An 18,086-nucleotide genomic window follows, 5' to 3' on the forward strand; every position below is an offset into this window, starting at 1 on the left:
ATCTTCAATGTGCAATTCTTTGTAAAGCATTATTTCTGGTATACTACTATAAAAGACAAAGTATTTTTAAACAAGAAGCCATAATTTCTATCATTCAGCCTGTGAGAAGATCAAGAATGTCTTTAAAGACTAAGCTTATTTAGTTTCTATTTTAGAATAACTTACATGACTTCAAAACTTCACCTCTAAATGACATTATATTATTTACTTTCATTGTGATCAAATATAAATTATATGGGTTTTAACTGCAGCTAAAGCTGGTGGCTCTAAATTCAAATATGGGGCCAGCCCTAGTTTGAATAAGGTAACGCCACACCTACTGAATCAAAAATTTTTATAAGACACAGCATTCTGTGCTTTACCAAGCCCTCCAGGTGATTCTGATACACACTCCAGTTTGAGAACAACTATCCTGTCATAATGTCTTTGTTTTTTTCCACCCATTTCCCAACTATCAACTTGGCCCCTTCAATCTTATGTTAGTCATAAGTTTCAACCAGAAGGCCCTTTCCATGATCCTTCGGTAATAGGGGATCTTTTAAATCAGCGGTTCTCAACCTGTAGGTCGCGACCCACAGGAACTGCATTAAAGGGCCGCGGCATGAAGAAGGTTGAGAACCACTGTCTAGAATGTTATCCCAACCCCAGAACACAAATTAATAAAGCAAACACTCCCACAAAATAAAGCATGAATATAGCTGAGAAGGATACACACTTGGAACCTAACAGTGATTATCCCTAGATCGTGGAATTACAGGTGATTTTTACTTTCTTCTTTGAACTTCTCCTGAACTCAAATTTTCTACAGCTCACACAATAAAAATAGGCTATTTAAAAAAAGCAGACAGAAGGGAAAATAAAAAGCAGACAGCTTGTGTCACCTGGAGGCCCTAAATACAGCCCCTACTAGGCCCCTAAAAATTACCTTGAGGATGTTTTGGCACTCAACGAAGTCACTATGGAGGTGGCTGGTGGCATACAGCTTAAGGAGCAACTGAGGAATTCCACTCCATTTGGATTGTTTGTCCCTCTCCACCAAAAATGTCTCAGTGTACTGTGAATCAAAAAAAAAAGAACATTTTACTAGTGAAGAAAGAATTGCTACTAGATATGGCAAAAGAGAGCAGCTGACTTCCAAACCCACCTAGCACAAACAATTCAAAGGCCTCTTTCTTAGAAATCTTCAAAAGCTTGCCAACGGCCTACAAAGTGAAAACCCCAACTTCTTGCCCTTGGATAGAACACCCTTCATAACCTACCCTCTACTCTGCTGGCCAGTCTCACTTCTTGCCCAATGTACACTCTAAGATCTAAATCTATATGACCCATCTCTGTGCCTCTGTGCACACGCTCTCCCCCTAACTAAAATCTTCTCTCCCTGCCTTCTCTACCCAAAATGCTTCTTCAAGATGCAAGTTAAACCACCAGAAATTTTCCTTGACTGGCCTTCCTAGCTCTCCTTTCTAAGTGATTAAGTGCCTCTCTCATTGGGGCTTATCTACAGTATAATTTATCCTATTATATCTCAATTAATGATTCATTTGTCCCCCTTCACAAGCTACTTCCGAGAAGGTATGCAGCTGTGTTCCCATTTCTCCCCATCCTTTTTCTTGCTCTGTCCTCCCCATCACTCTCAACTCACTGAGTGCGTGGCACAGAGCAGGGACTAAGTAAATGTTTGAAGGCATGAGCAATAGCAATAACACAATGACAGGAACATTAACCAGTTATGAGTTTTCACTAACACTCTGGGACATACCATTATCAGGCACCAGATGTGAATTATTTTCATGTGCACTTGTCCCTCAATCAAATCAAAAGCTCCTCGTAAATGCTAGTCCAGGATAAGCAGGTCTTCAATATGTTCCAGTTCTACCCTGACACACATCAGTCCTATGATAATGGACAAGTCCCATTATCCTTTTTCAGCTTGTTTTCTTAGATTTTAAAAATAAAGATAATACAGGCAGTAATGGAAGGGAATGAAATGTTTGGGAGAATGATTCATGTTAGGGTGAAACATAGGAAATTACCACTTCTTTCTGTAGATCAAAAATGACTGAATATCAGCAATTTCATATTGTTCAAGCAAGCTCAAAAACAAGGGAAAAACATCTTTCCTTGAAAGGCAAAAAAGAAAAACATGGTTATAGGAGCCAGCAAAAGTAGTGCTTACAGAGAAATTTATAGCTGTAAACACCAATACTAAAATAAGAGAGATCACAGATCAAAATCTAAATAATCTAATAATCCATGACAAACTAGGAAAAAAAGGAGCAAACTAAACCCAAAAAAAGGACAAGAAAGGAAATAAAAAAGAGTGTAGCAGAAATAAGTGAAATAAACAGAAAAATAATAGAGAAAAAAACAAAAACAAAGCTTTCAAGATTCTTTAAAAACATAACAAAACTGACAAACCTTTAGCTACCAATCAATGACCAACTTATATGATTCAAATTACAGGTTGAGCAGCCCAAATCCAAAAATCTGAAATGTTCTGAAAATCTGAACCTTTCTGTGGGTGGCGCTATGGCTCAAAGGAGTAAGGCGCCGGCCCCATATACCAGAGGTGGTGGGTTCAAACCTGGCCCTGGCCAAAAACTGCAAAAAAAAAGTCTGAACCTTCCTGAGTACTGACATGACTCTAAAAAGAAGTGCTCATTGGACCATCTCAGGTTTTTTATTTCTGGATTTGATAGATAAATATAAGACAAATATTCCAAAATCTCACCCCCGCAAAGAAAATCCAAAATCCAAAATCCGAAACACAGATCTAGTTCCAAGCACTTCAGGTAAGGGATACTCAAACTGCAGTGATTAAAAAAAATAAAACCCACAAAATAAAATTCCAAGACCAGATAGATGGCTTCACTGGTATATTCTACCAAACTTGTAAAGAAGAATTAACACTAATATTTCAGGCTTTTCCATAAAATAGAAGAGAAAGGAACATTACCCAACTCATTCTATTGAGACCAGTACTACCCTGATATCAAATCAAGACAAAGATCACAAGAAAACTACAGATTGGTATCTCTTATGAATATAGATGCAAAAATCCTAAGCAAAATACTACCAAACCAAATCCAGCTAACCTATGAAAAGTATTATACTCTATGATCAAGCAAGATTTATCCCAGGAATGTGAGGGTGATCCAATATATGAAAATCAATCAATGACAATACAACGTATTAATAGACTATAGGGCAAAACCCACATGATACAGCAACAGATGCAAAAGAAAACATGGCAGAAATCACTCTTTCATGAAAAAAAAAAACATTAGACAAACAAGGAGTTAGAGGAGCTTCCTCAATCTTGTAAAGGGCATTTACAAGAAGTCCATAGCTAACATTCTGCTTACTGGTCAAAGACTAAGACCAGGGAAAAAAATAAGCGTTTTATTTGACATTGTGCTAGAAATTCTAACGTGGTCAATTAGGCAAGAAAGAGAAAAGACACTCAGATTGGAAAGGAGGAGTAAAACTATCGCTATTTACAGATGATATGATCTTGCATATAGAAAATCCCAAGGACTCCACACACAAGAGAAACTAGTAGAGCTAATAAATGAGTTCAACAAGGTTTCAGGATATAAGATCAATATACAGGTGCATCTTACAAGGGTACATGTGAAATTTACTAAGTGTAGAATATAAATGTCTTAACACAATAACTAAGAAAACGCCATGAAGGCTATGTTAACCAGTTTGATAAAAATATTTCAAATTGTATATAAAACCAACACATTGTACCCCATGATTGCATTAATGTACATGGCTATGATTTAATTAAAAAAACAAGATCAATATACAAAAATGAGATTTATTTCTATCCACTTGCAATAAACAATTCAAAAATAAAATTAAAACAACTTCATTCCAGAGGATCATAGATATAAGGAAAGAGGGAAGGGAAAGAAAAGAAAGATTTGAAAGAGAAGAAAGGTTCATGTGTAATAGCAAAAAAAAAAAAAAAAAATGCTTAGGAATAAATTTAACAAGTAAGTTCAAGATTTACACAAGGAAATTGTAAAACACTGCTGCAAGAAATTAAAAGAGACCTAAATAAATGGAAAGACATCTTATGTTCGTAGATGAGAAGACTTAATATTGCTTAAATGACAATATTCCCCACATAGATTCATATAATTCCTATCTAAACCCCAGCTGGCTTCATTGAAGAAACTGACAAGCTAATCTTAAAATTCACATGGAAATGAAAGGGATCTGTAATAGCCAAAACAATCTTGAAAAAGTTGGAGGAATCATGCTTCCTAATTTCTAAATTTATTACAAGCCTACAATAAGACTGCATAGTGGGCTCAGCACCTGTAGCTCAGCAGCTAGGGCACGAGCCACATATACCGGAGCTGGCAGGTCAGAACCCAGCCTGGGCCTGCCAAACAATGACAACTACAACCAAAAAACAGCCGGGCGTTGTGCCGAGCTCCTGTAGTCCCAGCTCTTTGGGAGGCTGAAGCAAGAGAATCACTTAAGCCCAAGAGTTGGAGGTTGCTGTGAGCTGTGACACCAAAGCACTCTACTGAGGGTGGCACAGTGAGACTCTTGTCTCAAAAAAAATAAACAAACAAAAAACAAGACTGCATAGTGCTGGCATAAGGACAGACATCTAGATCAATGGAATAGCAATGAGATTCCAAAAACTCTTACATGTTGATTTTTTTTTTTTTTTTGTAGAGACAGAGTCTCACTTTATGGCCCTCAGTAGAGTGCCGTGGCCTCACACAGCTCACAGCAACCTCCAACTCCTGGGCTTAAGCGATTCTCCTGCCTCAGCCTCCCGAGTAGCTGGGACTACAGGCGCCCACCACAACGCCCAGCTATTTTTTGGTTGCAGTTCAGCCGGGGCTGGGTTTGAACCCGCCACCCTCGGTATATGGGGCCGGCGCCTTACTGACTGAGCCACAGGCGCCGCCCTACATGTTGATTTTTGACAAGTGTGTCAAGACAATTCAATGAGAGAAAGAATGGTCTTTTTACCAAATATGTGACAACTTGTTATCTGTAAGCAAAAGAATGAAGATAGACTCCTTCCTCACATCATATACAAAAACTAAGTCAAAATAGATAAAAAACCTAAATGTAAAAGCTAAAACAATAAAACTCTTAAAATAAAGGTGTAAATTTCACTACCTTAGATTAGGCAACTTTCTCAGAAGACCTAAAATACAATCAACCAAATTAAAAACAGATAAACTGGACTTCATGAAAGTTTAAAACTTCTGTGTTTTTTTAAAGTGTAAGGAGGGATTTAAAAAAAAAAAAAAGGCTTTTCAGAACTACAAATAACATTATAAAAACAGAGCACTATGTAGAAATCTAGTTATGTTTTTCCTGCGCATGAAAGCTTTATCGATGTTATTCATTTAATAAACGCATCCCATTCACAATGTTATCGTTATGACTTTAAGGTTACTATACCTTTATTTCAAATAATACTAGGATAAATTTTAAACACCAAATTCCTGGTTCACAAAAATGACACCTTCATTTTTTTTCTTTTTTTTTGAGACAGAGTTTCACTTTGTTGCCCTCGGTAGAGTGCCGTGGCGTCACAGCTCACAACAACCTTCAACTCCTGGGCTTAGGCGATTCTTTTGCCTCAGCCTCCTGAGTAGCTGGGACTACAGGTGCCCACCACAATGCCCGGCTATTTTTTGTTGCAGTTTGGCTGGGGCTGGGCTCAAACCCACCATCCTTGGTATATGGGGCCGGTGCCCTACCCACGGAGCCACAGGCACCATCCAAGAATGCCATCTTCAAAAGGAGCAATTTCTACTTAGCTTCTGGTGGCATTATTCCAGGCTAGTTTTCCTCACCAATTAAAAAAACCTTCAAAACGTTCACTTTCTTCTTTTTTTGCAGAGAGAGAGTTTCACTTTATGGCCCTTGGTAGAGTGCCATGGCATCATACAGCTCACAGCAACCTCCAACTCCTGGGCTTAAGCGATTCTCTTGCCTCAGCCTCCCGAGTAGCTGGGACTACAGGTGCCTGTCACAACACCCGGCTATTTTTTGGTTGCAGTTCAGCCAGGGCCGGGTTTGAACCCGCCACCCTCGGTATATGGGGCCGGCGCCTTACCGACTGAGCCACAGGCGCCGCCCCAAAACGTTCACTTTTTAACACATAATCTTTCCATCAAAAAAATGGGGCTATTTTTTCCCCAAAGGACTACATATATAGGTAAGTAACAGCAAGAAAGATGAAAACAAAAAGGCAGCCATTAAAATAAATGGATCAATTGTATAGAGGAAGTATTTGGCTCATGGCAATTAAAAAATGGCAACTAAGGTATGCTAATAGCCAGATACTTAAGTCATTATTGAATATGTTAAAGAGAAAGAAGCCAGTCCAATATGACCAAGTGGGAACATATAATTATCACTAATAGGAAATCTAAGTTATATCTAGATTCTCATGTTCAACAATTTTTACGGGGTTTAATACATCAGTCATTTCCTCTGACTTCTTCATGGGTCCTTTCTTATTAATCTAAGTGTATTCTGAGTATAAAATACTTTAAAGTAATAAGACTTTTCTAAATTACATTTGAAAATGGTTGAATGAAAAGATCAGCCATTTATTTTTCTTAGAAAGATACAAACTGAATGCACATGTTTCTAAATGGAACAGCTCAACTTTCTTCTTTCCACCACCTCTGCCACATATGATTTCTCAAAACTTTTCAAATTTGTTCTCCATGGCTTTTTAAGGATAAAATCAGATAGCAAATAATTATGCTTAAGGATACCTGGGGTTAAAAATGCAAGAAAATGTTAACATGCAAGCAACAGTTCAAATACTCAACACACATTAATGAATTATTATATATGAGGTTTTCATTGATGAGCACACCAAATTATCACACAAATGGTTGCCTCTTGAGACTCTGGGTACTTTTACAGTTGTAAGCAATTTTTATAACAAATTATTTTAACCACATCGTATTTTGAAAATTGTTTATAGAAAACTCAGGGAATAAAATGTTCACTGTGAAAGGCCTTAAAATACATTATTATAATAGAAAATACAAGGGTAGAAGATAATTGAAAAGACTAATGCAGTATTAGATTCAAATCTATAGCTCCTGCAGCAAGTTAAAACATGGTTTCAGAAACTAAACCCAGCATCTGCTGTAACCACAGAAAAAGTTTAATAAAATTTGCCACAAGGCTCAGTGCCTGTGGCTCAAGCGGCTAAGGCGCCAGTCACATACACCTGAGTTGGTGGGTTCGAATCTAGCTCAGGCCTGCCAAACAACAATAACGGCTGCAACCAAAAACTAGCTGGGCGTTGTAGCAGGCGCCTGTGTAGCTACTTGGGAGGCAGAGGCAGGAGAATCGCTTGAGCCCAGGAGTTGGGAGGTTGCTGTGAGCTGTGATGCCACAGCTCTCTACCCAGGGTGACAACTTGAGGCTCTGTCTCAAAAAAAAAAAAAAAAAACAAATTTGCCACAAAAGCTCTTACATAATGCTTGATATAGAGAGGTAGGAAAATGTAATAACCAGGATACATGACTTTTTTTAATCTACAACTCCTGTTTGCTTTGCTGAGGGTATAGTTTCAAAATTCTGTTACCTTCTTTGGCTTCAGAATCAGATTCTTTAGCATTTTTGAGCCACTCTTCAAACTTTTTCATTTGTTCAAGGAAGACACTTCTCCCCTTTGCAACATGTGCATCTTTACACCACTTCAGAATGGGCTATTCACTCAGGACTTGAGCTTTATAAAAAAAAAAAAAAAAAACCACTATTTTGTGGAAGGCTCTCATAAAGTGAAGTTCTCATAGGCAATACTCCTGAATCTACAGTAACAGAGTCAGCTCAAACTGACTGTAAGCAGTAAAGGCAGCAAGTAGAGGGCTGTATTCAAGTGCCTGATGGCTAACCCTGCTACAAGCTCCTCTTTTTCCTTCCACTCCATCATACTCATTACACTTAACCAGATTATTCCAATGACAACCAGTTCTGGGATTTTTTTTTTATCTCCTCCTTGACAAATAAAATTCTATCTGTAAATGGATCACCATGGGACATACGCTCTTGAAGTTCCTTCTAGAGCTCCCTACTAGCTCCTACAGTTTGCAGATTCTGATCACACTCTGAAAGCTCTTTCAAGCTTGCCTTGGTAAAGTACTTTGTGAAGTGTTCCATGCTTTGCTTACTGGTAGGAAAAGAATTCCACCAGTCTATTATCCATGCTGACTTTCTGAAAACTTGCAGCTACTGCATTATCTTTTTTCATTTAGTCATGATATAAAGAGCATTAAAGCAAAAGCTAGTGAAATCCCTTCATTAACCAAATTCTCATTATAAAAACTATTAACAATGAATAAAATATTCCTTTAACCAAAAGAATAACAGTCAACACAATCAACTTCTCTTTTTCCAACTCTGAAAAATCCTTAAGAACAGCAGTAGGTTTTTCACTTCCTCTCCAAAACCTTTCTCTAAGTATCTGCAGCACCTGATTAACTTGTTAAAAACATGAACAGGCTGGGCACGGTAGCTCACACCTGAAATCCCAGCACTATGGTATGCTTGAGGCAGGGGGATTCACTGAATGCAGGAGTTGTAAGGTTGCAGCGAGCTATGATTGTGCCACTGCACTCCACCCAGAGGTAGACTATGGCAAAAAATTAAAATTAAAGAAAAATCATTTGGATTTTGTTTTCCTTGTGAACAGCTGAACGCTGTGATGAAAGAGCCACCATGCAGTCATCGTCACAGTTTAATTACTGGCAGATATCCTACAGGTACTGTATTGGATTACTTGTGGTTTGACAGTTTATAGCAATGATAATCTCCTACATCATCCCTCTAAACTGTCAACCTGTTTAGTGAATATGACATTTCTAGACATTTACAGTCTTCACTGATTTTGTCTTTGCTTTTCAAGTAATTAAAGGCTGAATTCCATAAAGGCATGCACAACTTGTTTAATCCTAAGTGTAAGATATCTAATGCCTCAAAATATTATTAAGTACAAGTAAATACACTTACCTTAAAGGATAAATTAATGAATATTAAATGCCTTGTTAGGTTATTCTGACAACAAAAGTTAACCACTGAACACTTATGTCTGCTTTAATGGGATTTGTGTTGCTTCAATATCATGAAGAGTAAATTTTAGGGCTTGTGAATACAAAAACTTCCTGTTGAAATTAATGGTATTTATATATTTATGAAAATTTAGTCTATCCAGGAATTTTTCAGTATCAAATTACACTTGATAGGCAAGGTAATATTTGACTTAAATCCCTAGCTTTCACAAATACTAATGCTTAAAATGAAGCTAAAACTAGCACCTATTTGAGTCAGTCAATCTAAAGAAAAAATATGAAGTAAATAACACTCAGTTGAATTTAGATAGGCCACTATTCATAAAGCAAGGAAGGACTGGCACCTGGGAAACGGAAAGGGATTCCATAATCCAGCCTGACACCAGATTGCCAAACTGAAGAGTACAAACTGAAGGGACAGTGGGTCAAGTCCTATAATGTGAGCTGCACTACAGCCCAGGGTTTACTTAGTCTATCCTTTCCCTCAACTACTGTCATGCAGGGTCCATGGCAAGGAATCGGGATTTGATTGTAACTGTAATGCAATGAGGCTGGAGAGTTTTAAGCAAGGGATTTGTAAGATCTGATTTGCTTTAAGGATCAAACATGCTGATGAAAGTGCTCAGTAAACACTCTTATAAGAGTGTTCCAGGCAGCGCCTGTGGCTCAGTGAGCAGGGCACCGGCCCCATATGCCGAGGGTGGAGGGTTCAAACCCGGCCCCGGCCAAACTGCAGCCAAAAAATAGCCGGGCGTTGTTGCGGGCGCCTGTAGTCCCAGCTACTCGGGAGGCTGAGGCCAGAGAATCGCTTAAGCCCAGGAGTTGGAGGTTGCTGTGAGCTGTGTGAGGCCACAGCACTCTACCAAGGGCCATAAAGTGAGACTCTGTCTCTACAAAAAAAAAAAAAAAAAGAGTGTTCCAACCTTCCTTTTTGCCATACACTGGAAGAATAAGAGTTGTCTTGGGACACACAGTAAATACACAAACACTCAAGAAAGCTGATTAGCAAAAAAAAGGTCCATGCATAATTATTGTGGTATCTACCACCATAGATAAGCAAAGAAACATCCTTACGAAGTCTGCATGAGGCCCGTGGACTGCAGGTAGGACACTCTGCACTAAAGTCTTATACCATCATATTTCATTACCTCCACAGAGGGCAAAATGAAAGGGAGGGAAGAAAATAATGCAAACTATGCAAATTAAAATCCAAGTAACATAGGCCCATGGTAAATCATATGGCCAGGAGTCATCTCCCAGGCTTCCCTCATTCAGGGAGATGATGAAGACTTGGGGAAAAGTAGGTTTGGTGGAAGAAGAATCAGGATTTCAGTTTCCAAAATAGTAGCTTCAGATGCCCATTGCACATCAAAGCAGAAACAGTGAGAAGGCAGTTGGATATACAAACCTCTCTGGAGCTAAATGGAGAAAATAGGAATGGAAATATGAACTTAAGATCCATACAGAATACAGAGCATTTATTAATAGCAATACAAGCTAACCCTTTATAGCATGCTTACTACACTTCAGTCACTATTTTAAATGCTTTACATGTATAAACTCATTTGGTCCTCACCATAACCTTAGGAGGTAAGGTACTATAGTTTACAAATGAAGAAATTGGGGCATAAAAAGATTAAGTATCTGTGCCTAAAGACACATAGCAATTAAGCACAGAGCCAGATTTCATGTCATCCTTGCACAGGGGCCATGCTAATCTTCTCTGTATCATTCCAATTTTAGTATATGTGCTGCCTAAAGCAAGCACCAAAGCCAGTTTTTAAACCTAGACAATCTGACTCTGGAACTCTTTAAAGCCATGTAACTACTAGGGAAGTGAATACAGACACAGGACTGTAGATACAGTATTTTCAATTCAAACAATTTCCTGAGTCCTGAGGATCAAGTGCCTGGCATGGTTTCAGGCTCTGCAGACACAAAGAAAAATAAGACACAGTCCCTTCAAGAAGCCCAGTCTAATAGCTACTAGCTGAGAACCACTATTTACTAAACATTTTACCATGTGCCACCCCGGCTAAGCTATTTGACATATTTTACTAACAGTCTTAAGAGAGAGATGTTATTCACTTTCTTTTTTTTTTTTTGTAGAGACAGAGTCTCACTTTATGGCCCTCGGTAGAGTGCTGTGGCCTCACACAGCTCACAGCAACCTCCAACTCCTGGGGCTCAAGCGATTCTCTTGCCTCAACCTCCCGAGTAGCTGGGACTACAGGCACCCGTCACAACGCCCAGCTGTCTTTTGGTTACATTTTGGCTGGGGCTGGGCTTGAATCCACCACCCTCGGTATATGGGGCCGGCACCCCACCGACTGAGCCACAGGCGCCGCCCCAAGAGACAGATGTTATTATCCCCACTTTAGAAATAAGAAAACTAAGCGCGAAGAGAGGTGAAATACCTAACCTAAGTCACTCAGCTAGTAAGTGACAGAACAAGAATTTAATTCAGGTCCACCTTACTGTAAAATCTGATATTTTCTAAGGAAATTCCATCACATGCTACAACATGCAGATGAACTCTGAGGACATTGTGCTAAGTGAAATAAGCCAGTCACAAAAAGACAAATACTGTATGATTCCACTTATATTAGGTTCTCTACACTAGTCAAACTCACAGGAACAGAAAGTAGAAGGGTGGTTACCAAGAGCTGGGGGAAGGAGAAACATGGAGTCGTTCAATGGGTAGAGAGTTTTGTACTCTCAAGTCAAAAAAGTTCTGAAAATCTGTTTCACAACAATGTAGAATATACTTCTCACTACTGAACTGTACAATTATAAATAGTTAAGATGGTGAATTTTCTTTTCTTTTTTTTTTTGTAGAGGCAGAGTCTCACTTTATGGCCCTCGGTAGAGTGCCATGGCCTCACACAGCTCACAGCAACCTCCAACTCCTGGGCTTACGCGATTCTCTTGCCTCAGCCTCCCGAGTAGCTGGGACTCCAGGCGCCCGCCACAACGCCCGGCTATTTTTTGGTTGCAGTTTGGCTGAGGCTGGGTTTGAACCCGCCACCCTCGGTATATGGGGCCGGCGCCTTACCGACTGAGCCACAGGCACCGCCCAAGATGGTGAATTTTCTATCGCTTTTTTTTTTGGTAGAGACAGAGTCTCACTTTATCCCCCTTGGTAGAGTGGCGTGGTGTCACACTGCTCACAGCAACCTCCAACTCCTGGGCTTAGGGATTCTCTTGCCTCAGCCTCCCGAGAAGCTGGGTCTACAGGCGCCTGCCACAACGCCTGGCTATTTTTTTGTTGCAGTTTGGCTGGGGTCAGGTTCGAACCCGCCACCCTCAGTATATGGGGCCAGCGCCCTACCCACTGAGCCACAGGTGCCACCCTCTGTCACTTTTTAAAACTACAATTAAATTTTATTTATTTATTTGAGACAAGATTCTCACTCTGTCGCCCTGGGTAGAGTGCCATAGCATCATAGCTCACAGCAACCTCAAACTCTTGAGCTCAAAAGATCCTCTTGCCTCAGTCTCCTGAGTAGCTGGGACTACAGGTGCCCAGCACAACACCCAGTTAGTTTTTCTATTTTTAGCAGAGAATGGGTCTGGCTCAGGCTAGTCTCAAACTCCTGAGCTCAAGTGATCCAACCACCTCACCCTCTCAAAGTGCTAGGATTACAGGCATGAGCCACTGCACCCAGCCTACCACAATTCAATTTTTTAAAAATCTGGTCTTTTGGGCCACGCCTGTGGCTCAGTGTGGGGGGCACTGGCCCCATATACTGAGGGTGGCGGGTCCGAGCCTGGCCCTGGCCAAACTGCAACAACAACAACAACAAAAAATAGCTGGGCGTTCTGGTAGGTGCCTATAGTCCCAGCTACTTGGGAGGCTGAGGCAAGAGAATTGCTAAGTCCAAGAGTTGGAGATTGTTGTGCGCCGTGATGCCACCACACTCTACGGAGGGCGATAAAGTGAGACTCTGTCTCTAACAAGAAAAAAAAAAAATCTGGTCTTTTCCTACTCTTACCACATACCATAATGGTTGTGCTTACTATGCTATGAAAATATGAGTGAGCAAATAATTTATTCTGCAGGGTGGGAAGGAAAACTTGAAAGATGAAGTTTTCCACTTTATCCTCACTATAGCTCTGGGCATGGGTTCGATCTCAACCCCCAAAATAACTCTTACACCTGTATACAATTATCATTACCACATTAACTTGCCTAATCTAGGCTCGAGAATATTCTAACAGCCTCTGACTTGGTGAGCTTTTCTAGGGTCTTCCCATTCTAAGTCATTCACCGCTAGAAAAAAATTGCCTCATTCATCATGGTAAAGAACTTCTGCAGCTCCTTACTGCTCTCAGAACACAGATGATCAAGATGGGTATTTGTTTAGGAACCTATCACTTAGCTTTTCTGAGCTTTAGTTTCTTCATCTGTTAAGAGATGAATCCTGACATCTAATTCAAAGGATTGAGGATTAACTAAAGACACTGTATACCTTGCAGTATACCATCCAAAGCATGTGCTCACTAAAGGTTAATTAGTCCCCTTTCTGCCTGCCCCTACAGGCCCAGTTCAGTAAGATATTTTGGCTCAAAGAAGGAAAAAGCAATATTTCCAGGATCTCCTTAAGGTAGATGGAGAAGAACACAAGTGGAAAAAAGGTTGCTCATCTACGCTGTCTCACACCCAGGGAAATATTGCACACTCAGAATTGTTCCTTCATCTGCAAACCTCCTTCTACACAGACCACCTAGCCTTTATTTTATTCTATCCTTTCAGCTATTTGAGTAATATCCAAATGATTCAAAGCTAAATTATATAAAGTTATGCCACAAAAAGTCTTACTCCCATTCTTTCCTCCATTTGCCCAATTTCCACCCCACTCTCATCAACCATTTTATTAGTTTCTTATGTGCCGCAAAAGCTACCTTCAGATAAAGCTAATGTTTTACAGATGTGTTTGCAAGGTTTAGGGAGGGTTAGGGTGGAGGAGTGAAAAGATCAGGTCTTGCCCCCTTCTGCTTTGCCCTAAAGCAGTATCCTTCCCTCATTCAACAAAAAATATTAATCATATATTAAGCACCTTTTATAAGTTAGATTATTGACTATAACAGTAGTATTAACTGATTTCTCTTCACCCTTTACCAGAAATGCATTCGTGCTTTACACAACTGTCCCTTTTGATCGTCACAACAACCTTAAAAACTAGGTTATTAATTCTCCGTCTGACAAGTGAGGAAAATGGGGCGCAGAAAGGTAACCTGCCAAAACAAGAGAGAGAGCAGAGCTTTGAACCCAGCCCTGACTCCAGAGTCATCACGCTTAACCATGACGCAAAACAGATAGAGTCTCTGCGCCCGTTGGAGCTCAGGTGAGAGACAGGTGAGGAAAAAACGCGGATAACAAAGAAATATGGGATTAAAGACTAAAAAAGTAATGAGAACGAAACGAGTTCGAGACTGTGACAGAATAACGGGGACCTACTTTTTAGAAAGGGGGTCGGAGAGTGTCAAGGAAAGGCCTGAGAAAACTACATTAATGACACGCTTGGGAACCGTTTGGGGCTGCAATGATGACACCCCCCCCCACCCGCCGGGCAATTCATACGGGAGAGACTCGAGGCCCGCAGAGGCTAAAGCAAACTCGCCAGGGTCTCCCAGACGTGTTGTGTAGACGTGGCGCAGGGAAGGGAGGATCCAGAAATGGGCCCAGGGCTCGTACACGCCACCAATGCCCACAGCTGCCTAGCACCGCTTGGCCCTTGACTGAGGGGCCCCAGCCGACTGCTACCCACGGCCCCGCCGCAGCTGACAATGTCCGGAGAGCTCACAAGGAGGCCCTGCGGCAGCCAAAAGGGATCTAGCTCGTCCTGCAGCGGCCTGGAAAGGCCTCTCCCCCGGCCCCTAGCCAGCTCCCGCCTGGTCCGCCCCGCCCCTCCGGGCCGGCCTCGTACCTGCACCGCCCGGTTCAGGCCCCGGCCAGTCAGCTGGCCCTGCCGCAGCTGCAGCAAAATGTTACCGGGCCGCGGCCGGCCGCCCCATCCGCCCCAAGCCGCTACCGTTGCTGCCGACCGTCTCCCTCGGCTGGCTTCAGACCCAGCCGCCGCCGGCGCCGCCGCCATGTCTCCTCGCCCGACAAACAGGAAGCAAGCGGCCCCGGGGCCGCGGAGATTTCTACGGAGCGGTGGAGGGGTCGCTGCAGCGCCACCAGCAGGCCGACGGCGGAGGCGCAAGCCGCGTGGCAGGGCTGTGCGGCGGCTGCTGGGAAATGTAGTCCTACTCTGAGAATGGGTAGGTACCAAAGAAATAACGGCGTTTCTGCGCTGCTTGTTTTTCCCGCTTCTAGGTCCAGCATTTGGCGAAGGCTCCCGAGTTCTGAGACCAGACCCTGCGTGCACTTGTTTCCCGCTCATTTGGAGAGAATACATCCCACTATCTAGGAATCCGGCCCTCGAGTCCCATTTCTGCATGCTTCTCTGCTGCACCTAACTCGTCCCGGACCTCCATCCTCTACGCCTCAGTTTCCTCCTCTGTTCATTTAATCTATGGTTCCTGGGAGCCTGCTCTGCGCCTGACACCGAAGAGTCGTTAGGAGATGTCGAAGAGATCACAGTAGTGAGCGGAAAGGCCTACGACTTTGTTATCACGAGATGTAGGTTAGAGCAAATCCGTACACACTGCACTCTAGGGCAACAAAGGGAGACCCTGTCTTTTAAAAAAATGTAGTAAATAATTACACGGGGACAATAGGTATATAGGGGACTGTCCTGGGCTATGGTTGCCATCCTTATGCTCCATATGAAAGAAGTAATCTCGGGCGGCACCTGTGGCTCAGTGGGCAGGGCGCCGGGCCCATATACCGAGGGTGGTGGATTCAAACCCGGCCCCAGCCAAGCTGCAACAACAACCAAAAAAAGCCGTGTGTTGTGGCGGGCGCCTGTAGTCCCAGCTTTGGGAGACTGAGGCAGGAGAATATCCTAAGTCCAAGAATGGAGGTTGCTATGAGCTGTGACGCCACAGCCGTAGAGGGCAACAAAGAGACTCTTAAAAAAATAAAAAAAAGTAATCTCTACTCACTTCAAGCAGATTGCTGCTGGATCTTCTGGTTAAAAAAAAAAAAAAAGCCTCTCCCCCCAAAAGCCAAAAATCTCCATCGTTATGTGAAATTCCCTAATTCTGAAAAATGCATGGTCCAAACAAAACCGTGTTTGTGATTCCTGAAATGGGGAGACCAGGAACAGATTCATGTATGCATGGAACTTTAGCATGGTTTAAGGGAAATATTTCAAACAAATGTGGAAAGAATAAAATAATAATGTTAGGTGCCTAAGTTCACACCAAAACCTAATATAGGTTCCATGCCCATAGCTCAGTGGTTAGGGCGCCAGCCACATGCACCCATGGCTGGAGGGTTCGAACCCAGCCTGGGCCTGCTAAACAACAATGACAACACCACCACAAGAACAAATAGCCAGGCATTATGCCCGGCGCCTGTAGTCCTAGCTACTTGGGAGGCTGAGACAAGAGAATCACTTAAGCCCAAGAGTTTGAGGTTGCTGTGAGCTGTGATGCTACAGTACTCTACCAAGGGCCAAGTAGTGAGACTCTGTCTCAGAAAACAAAACAAAGCTGGCTCGGTACCTGTAGCTCAGTGGGTAGGGCGCCAGCCACGTATACCAGAGCTGGCAGGTTTGAATCCAGCCAGGCCTGCCAAACAACAATGACAACTACAACCAAAAAATGGTGAGGTGTTGTGGTGGGTGCCTGTAGTCTCAGCTACTTGGGAGGCTGAGGCAAGAGAACCACTTAAGCCCAAGAGTTTGAGGTTACTGTGAGCTGTGATGCAATAGCACTCTACCCAGGGCAATGTAGTGAGACTCTGTCTCAAAAAAACAAAACAAAACAAACCTAAAATGAATCTCAGATATATTAAAAGCTAAGAGTTTTAAAATTAGATTGTAGTGATAGAGGTACAAACCTGTAAGTTTACTAAAAATTAGTTTTATATCTAAATTATACCTCAATAAAGGTATTGAAAAGCTAGGTATAAAACTTACAGAAGTGGGCCAGGCATGGTGGCTGACATCTGTAATCCAAGCACTCTGGGAGGCAGAGGCAGGTGGATTGCCCTAAGTTCAGAAGTTCCAGACCAGCCTGAGCTAGAGCCAGACCCTGTCTCTACTTTAAAAAAAAAAAAAGGGCTGGGCGTTGTGGCAGGCATTATAGTCCCAGTTACTAGGGAGACTGAGGCAAGAGAATCTCTTGAGCCCAAGAGTTGGAGGTTGCTGTGAGCTATGACACCACAGCCCTCTACTGAGGGTGACATAGTGAGACTCTGTCTCAAAAAAAAGAAAGACAGAAAGAAAATTTTAAAAAAACTTCCAACTAAGACAACTGAATATAAAATTCAAAAATAAAAACTTATATAAGTGGGGGCGGCGCCTGTAGGCTCGTGGGTAGGGCGCCGGCCCCATATACTGGCGGTTTGAACCCAGCCCCGGCCAAACTGCAACAAAAAATAGCCGGGCGTTGTGGCGGGCGCCTGTGGTCTCAGCTACTTGGGAGGCTGAGGTGAGAGAATCGCCTAAGCCCAAGAGCTGGAGGTTGCTGTAAGCTGCGATGCTACACCACTCTCCCGAGGGTGATAAACTGAGACTCTTGTCCCTAAAATAGAAACAAACAAACAAACAAAAAAAAAAACCCCTAAAAAAAAAAAAACTTATATAAGTGAATATATAAGAATATTTTCATGATTTGGGTGTAGGAAAGGTCTTCTTTTTTTATTTATTTTTTTGAGACAGTCTCACTTTGCCACCTTGTTAAAGTGCTGTGACGTCACAGCTCACAGCAACCTCAAACTCTTAGGCTCAAGCAATCTTCTTCCCTCAGCCTTCCAAGTAGCTCCAACTACAGGCGCCTGCCACAATGCCCGGCTATTTTTATAAACGGGGTTGCTCTCTTCCTCAGGCTGGTCTTGCTGAGCTCAAGCAATCCATCTGCCTTGGCCTCCCAGAGTGCTTGGAT

At 42.0% G+C, this 18,086-nt stretch overlaps 1 protein-coding gene, 1 long non-coding RNA gene and 1 other non-coding gene across 5 annotated transcripts in view; all 3 read right to left on the bottom strand.

Moving 5' to 3' along the window:
- TRPC4AP (transient receptor potential cation channel subfamily C member 4 associated protein) overlaps positions 1 to 15,268 on the bottom strand; it is a 76,259-nt gene extending 60,991 nt beyond the window's left edge. For 2 of the 3 annotated variants that reach the window (XM_053573925.1, XM_053573924.1), the window contains exons 1-2: positions 15,017 to 15,268; positions 926 to 1,054 (exon numbers count right to left, since the gene is read on the bottom strand). In XM_053573925.1, coding sequence (XP_053429900.1) covers positions 926 to 1,054; positions 15,017 to 15,184 — 297 coding nt within the window. In that variant the 5' untranslated portion in view covers positions 15,185 to 15,268. Of the gene's footprint in view, positions 1 to 925; positions 1,055 to 7,603; positions 7,747 to 15,016 lie in introns of those variants that run through there. The other variant, XM_053573926.1, reaches the window with a different exon arrangement.
- Positions 1 to 18,086, bottom strand: part of LOC128573628 (uncharacterized) — a 100,731-nt gene that overhangs the window by 80,441 nt on the left and 2,204 nt on the right. The window lies entirely within an intron of this gene.
- Positions 10,747 to 10,854, bottom strand: LOC128574311 (U6 spliceosomal RNA). The gene has a single exon (XR_008376688.1). It is a non-coding gene; the product is annotated as a U6 spliceosomal RNA (small nuclear RNA).

The sequence above is a fragment of the Nycticebus coucang genome, chromosome 21 (genome assembly GCF_027406575.1).
Source record: "Nycticebus coucang isolate mNycCou1 chromosome 21, mNycCou1.pri, whole genome shotgun sequence".
Taxonomy (NCBI): Eukaryota; Metazoa; Chordata; class Mammalia; order Primates; family Lorisidae; genus Nycticebus; species Nycticebus coucang.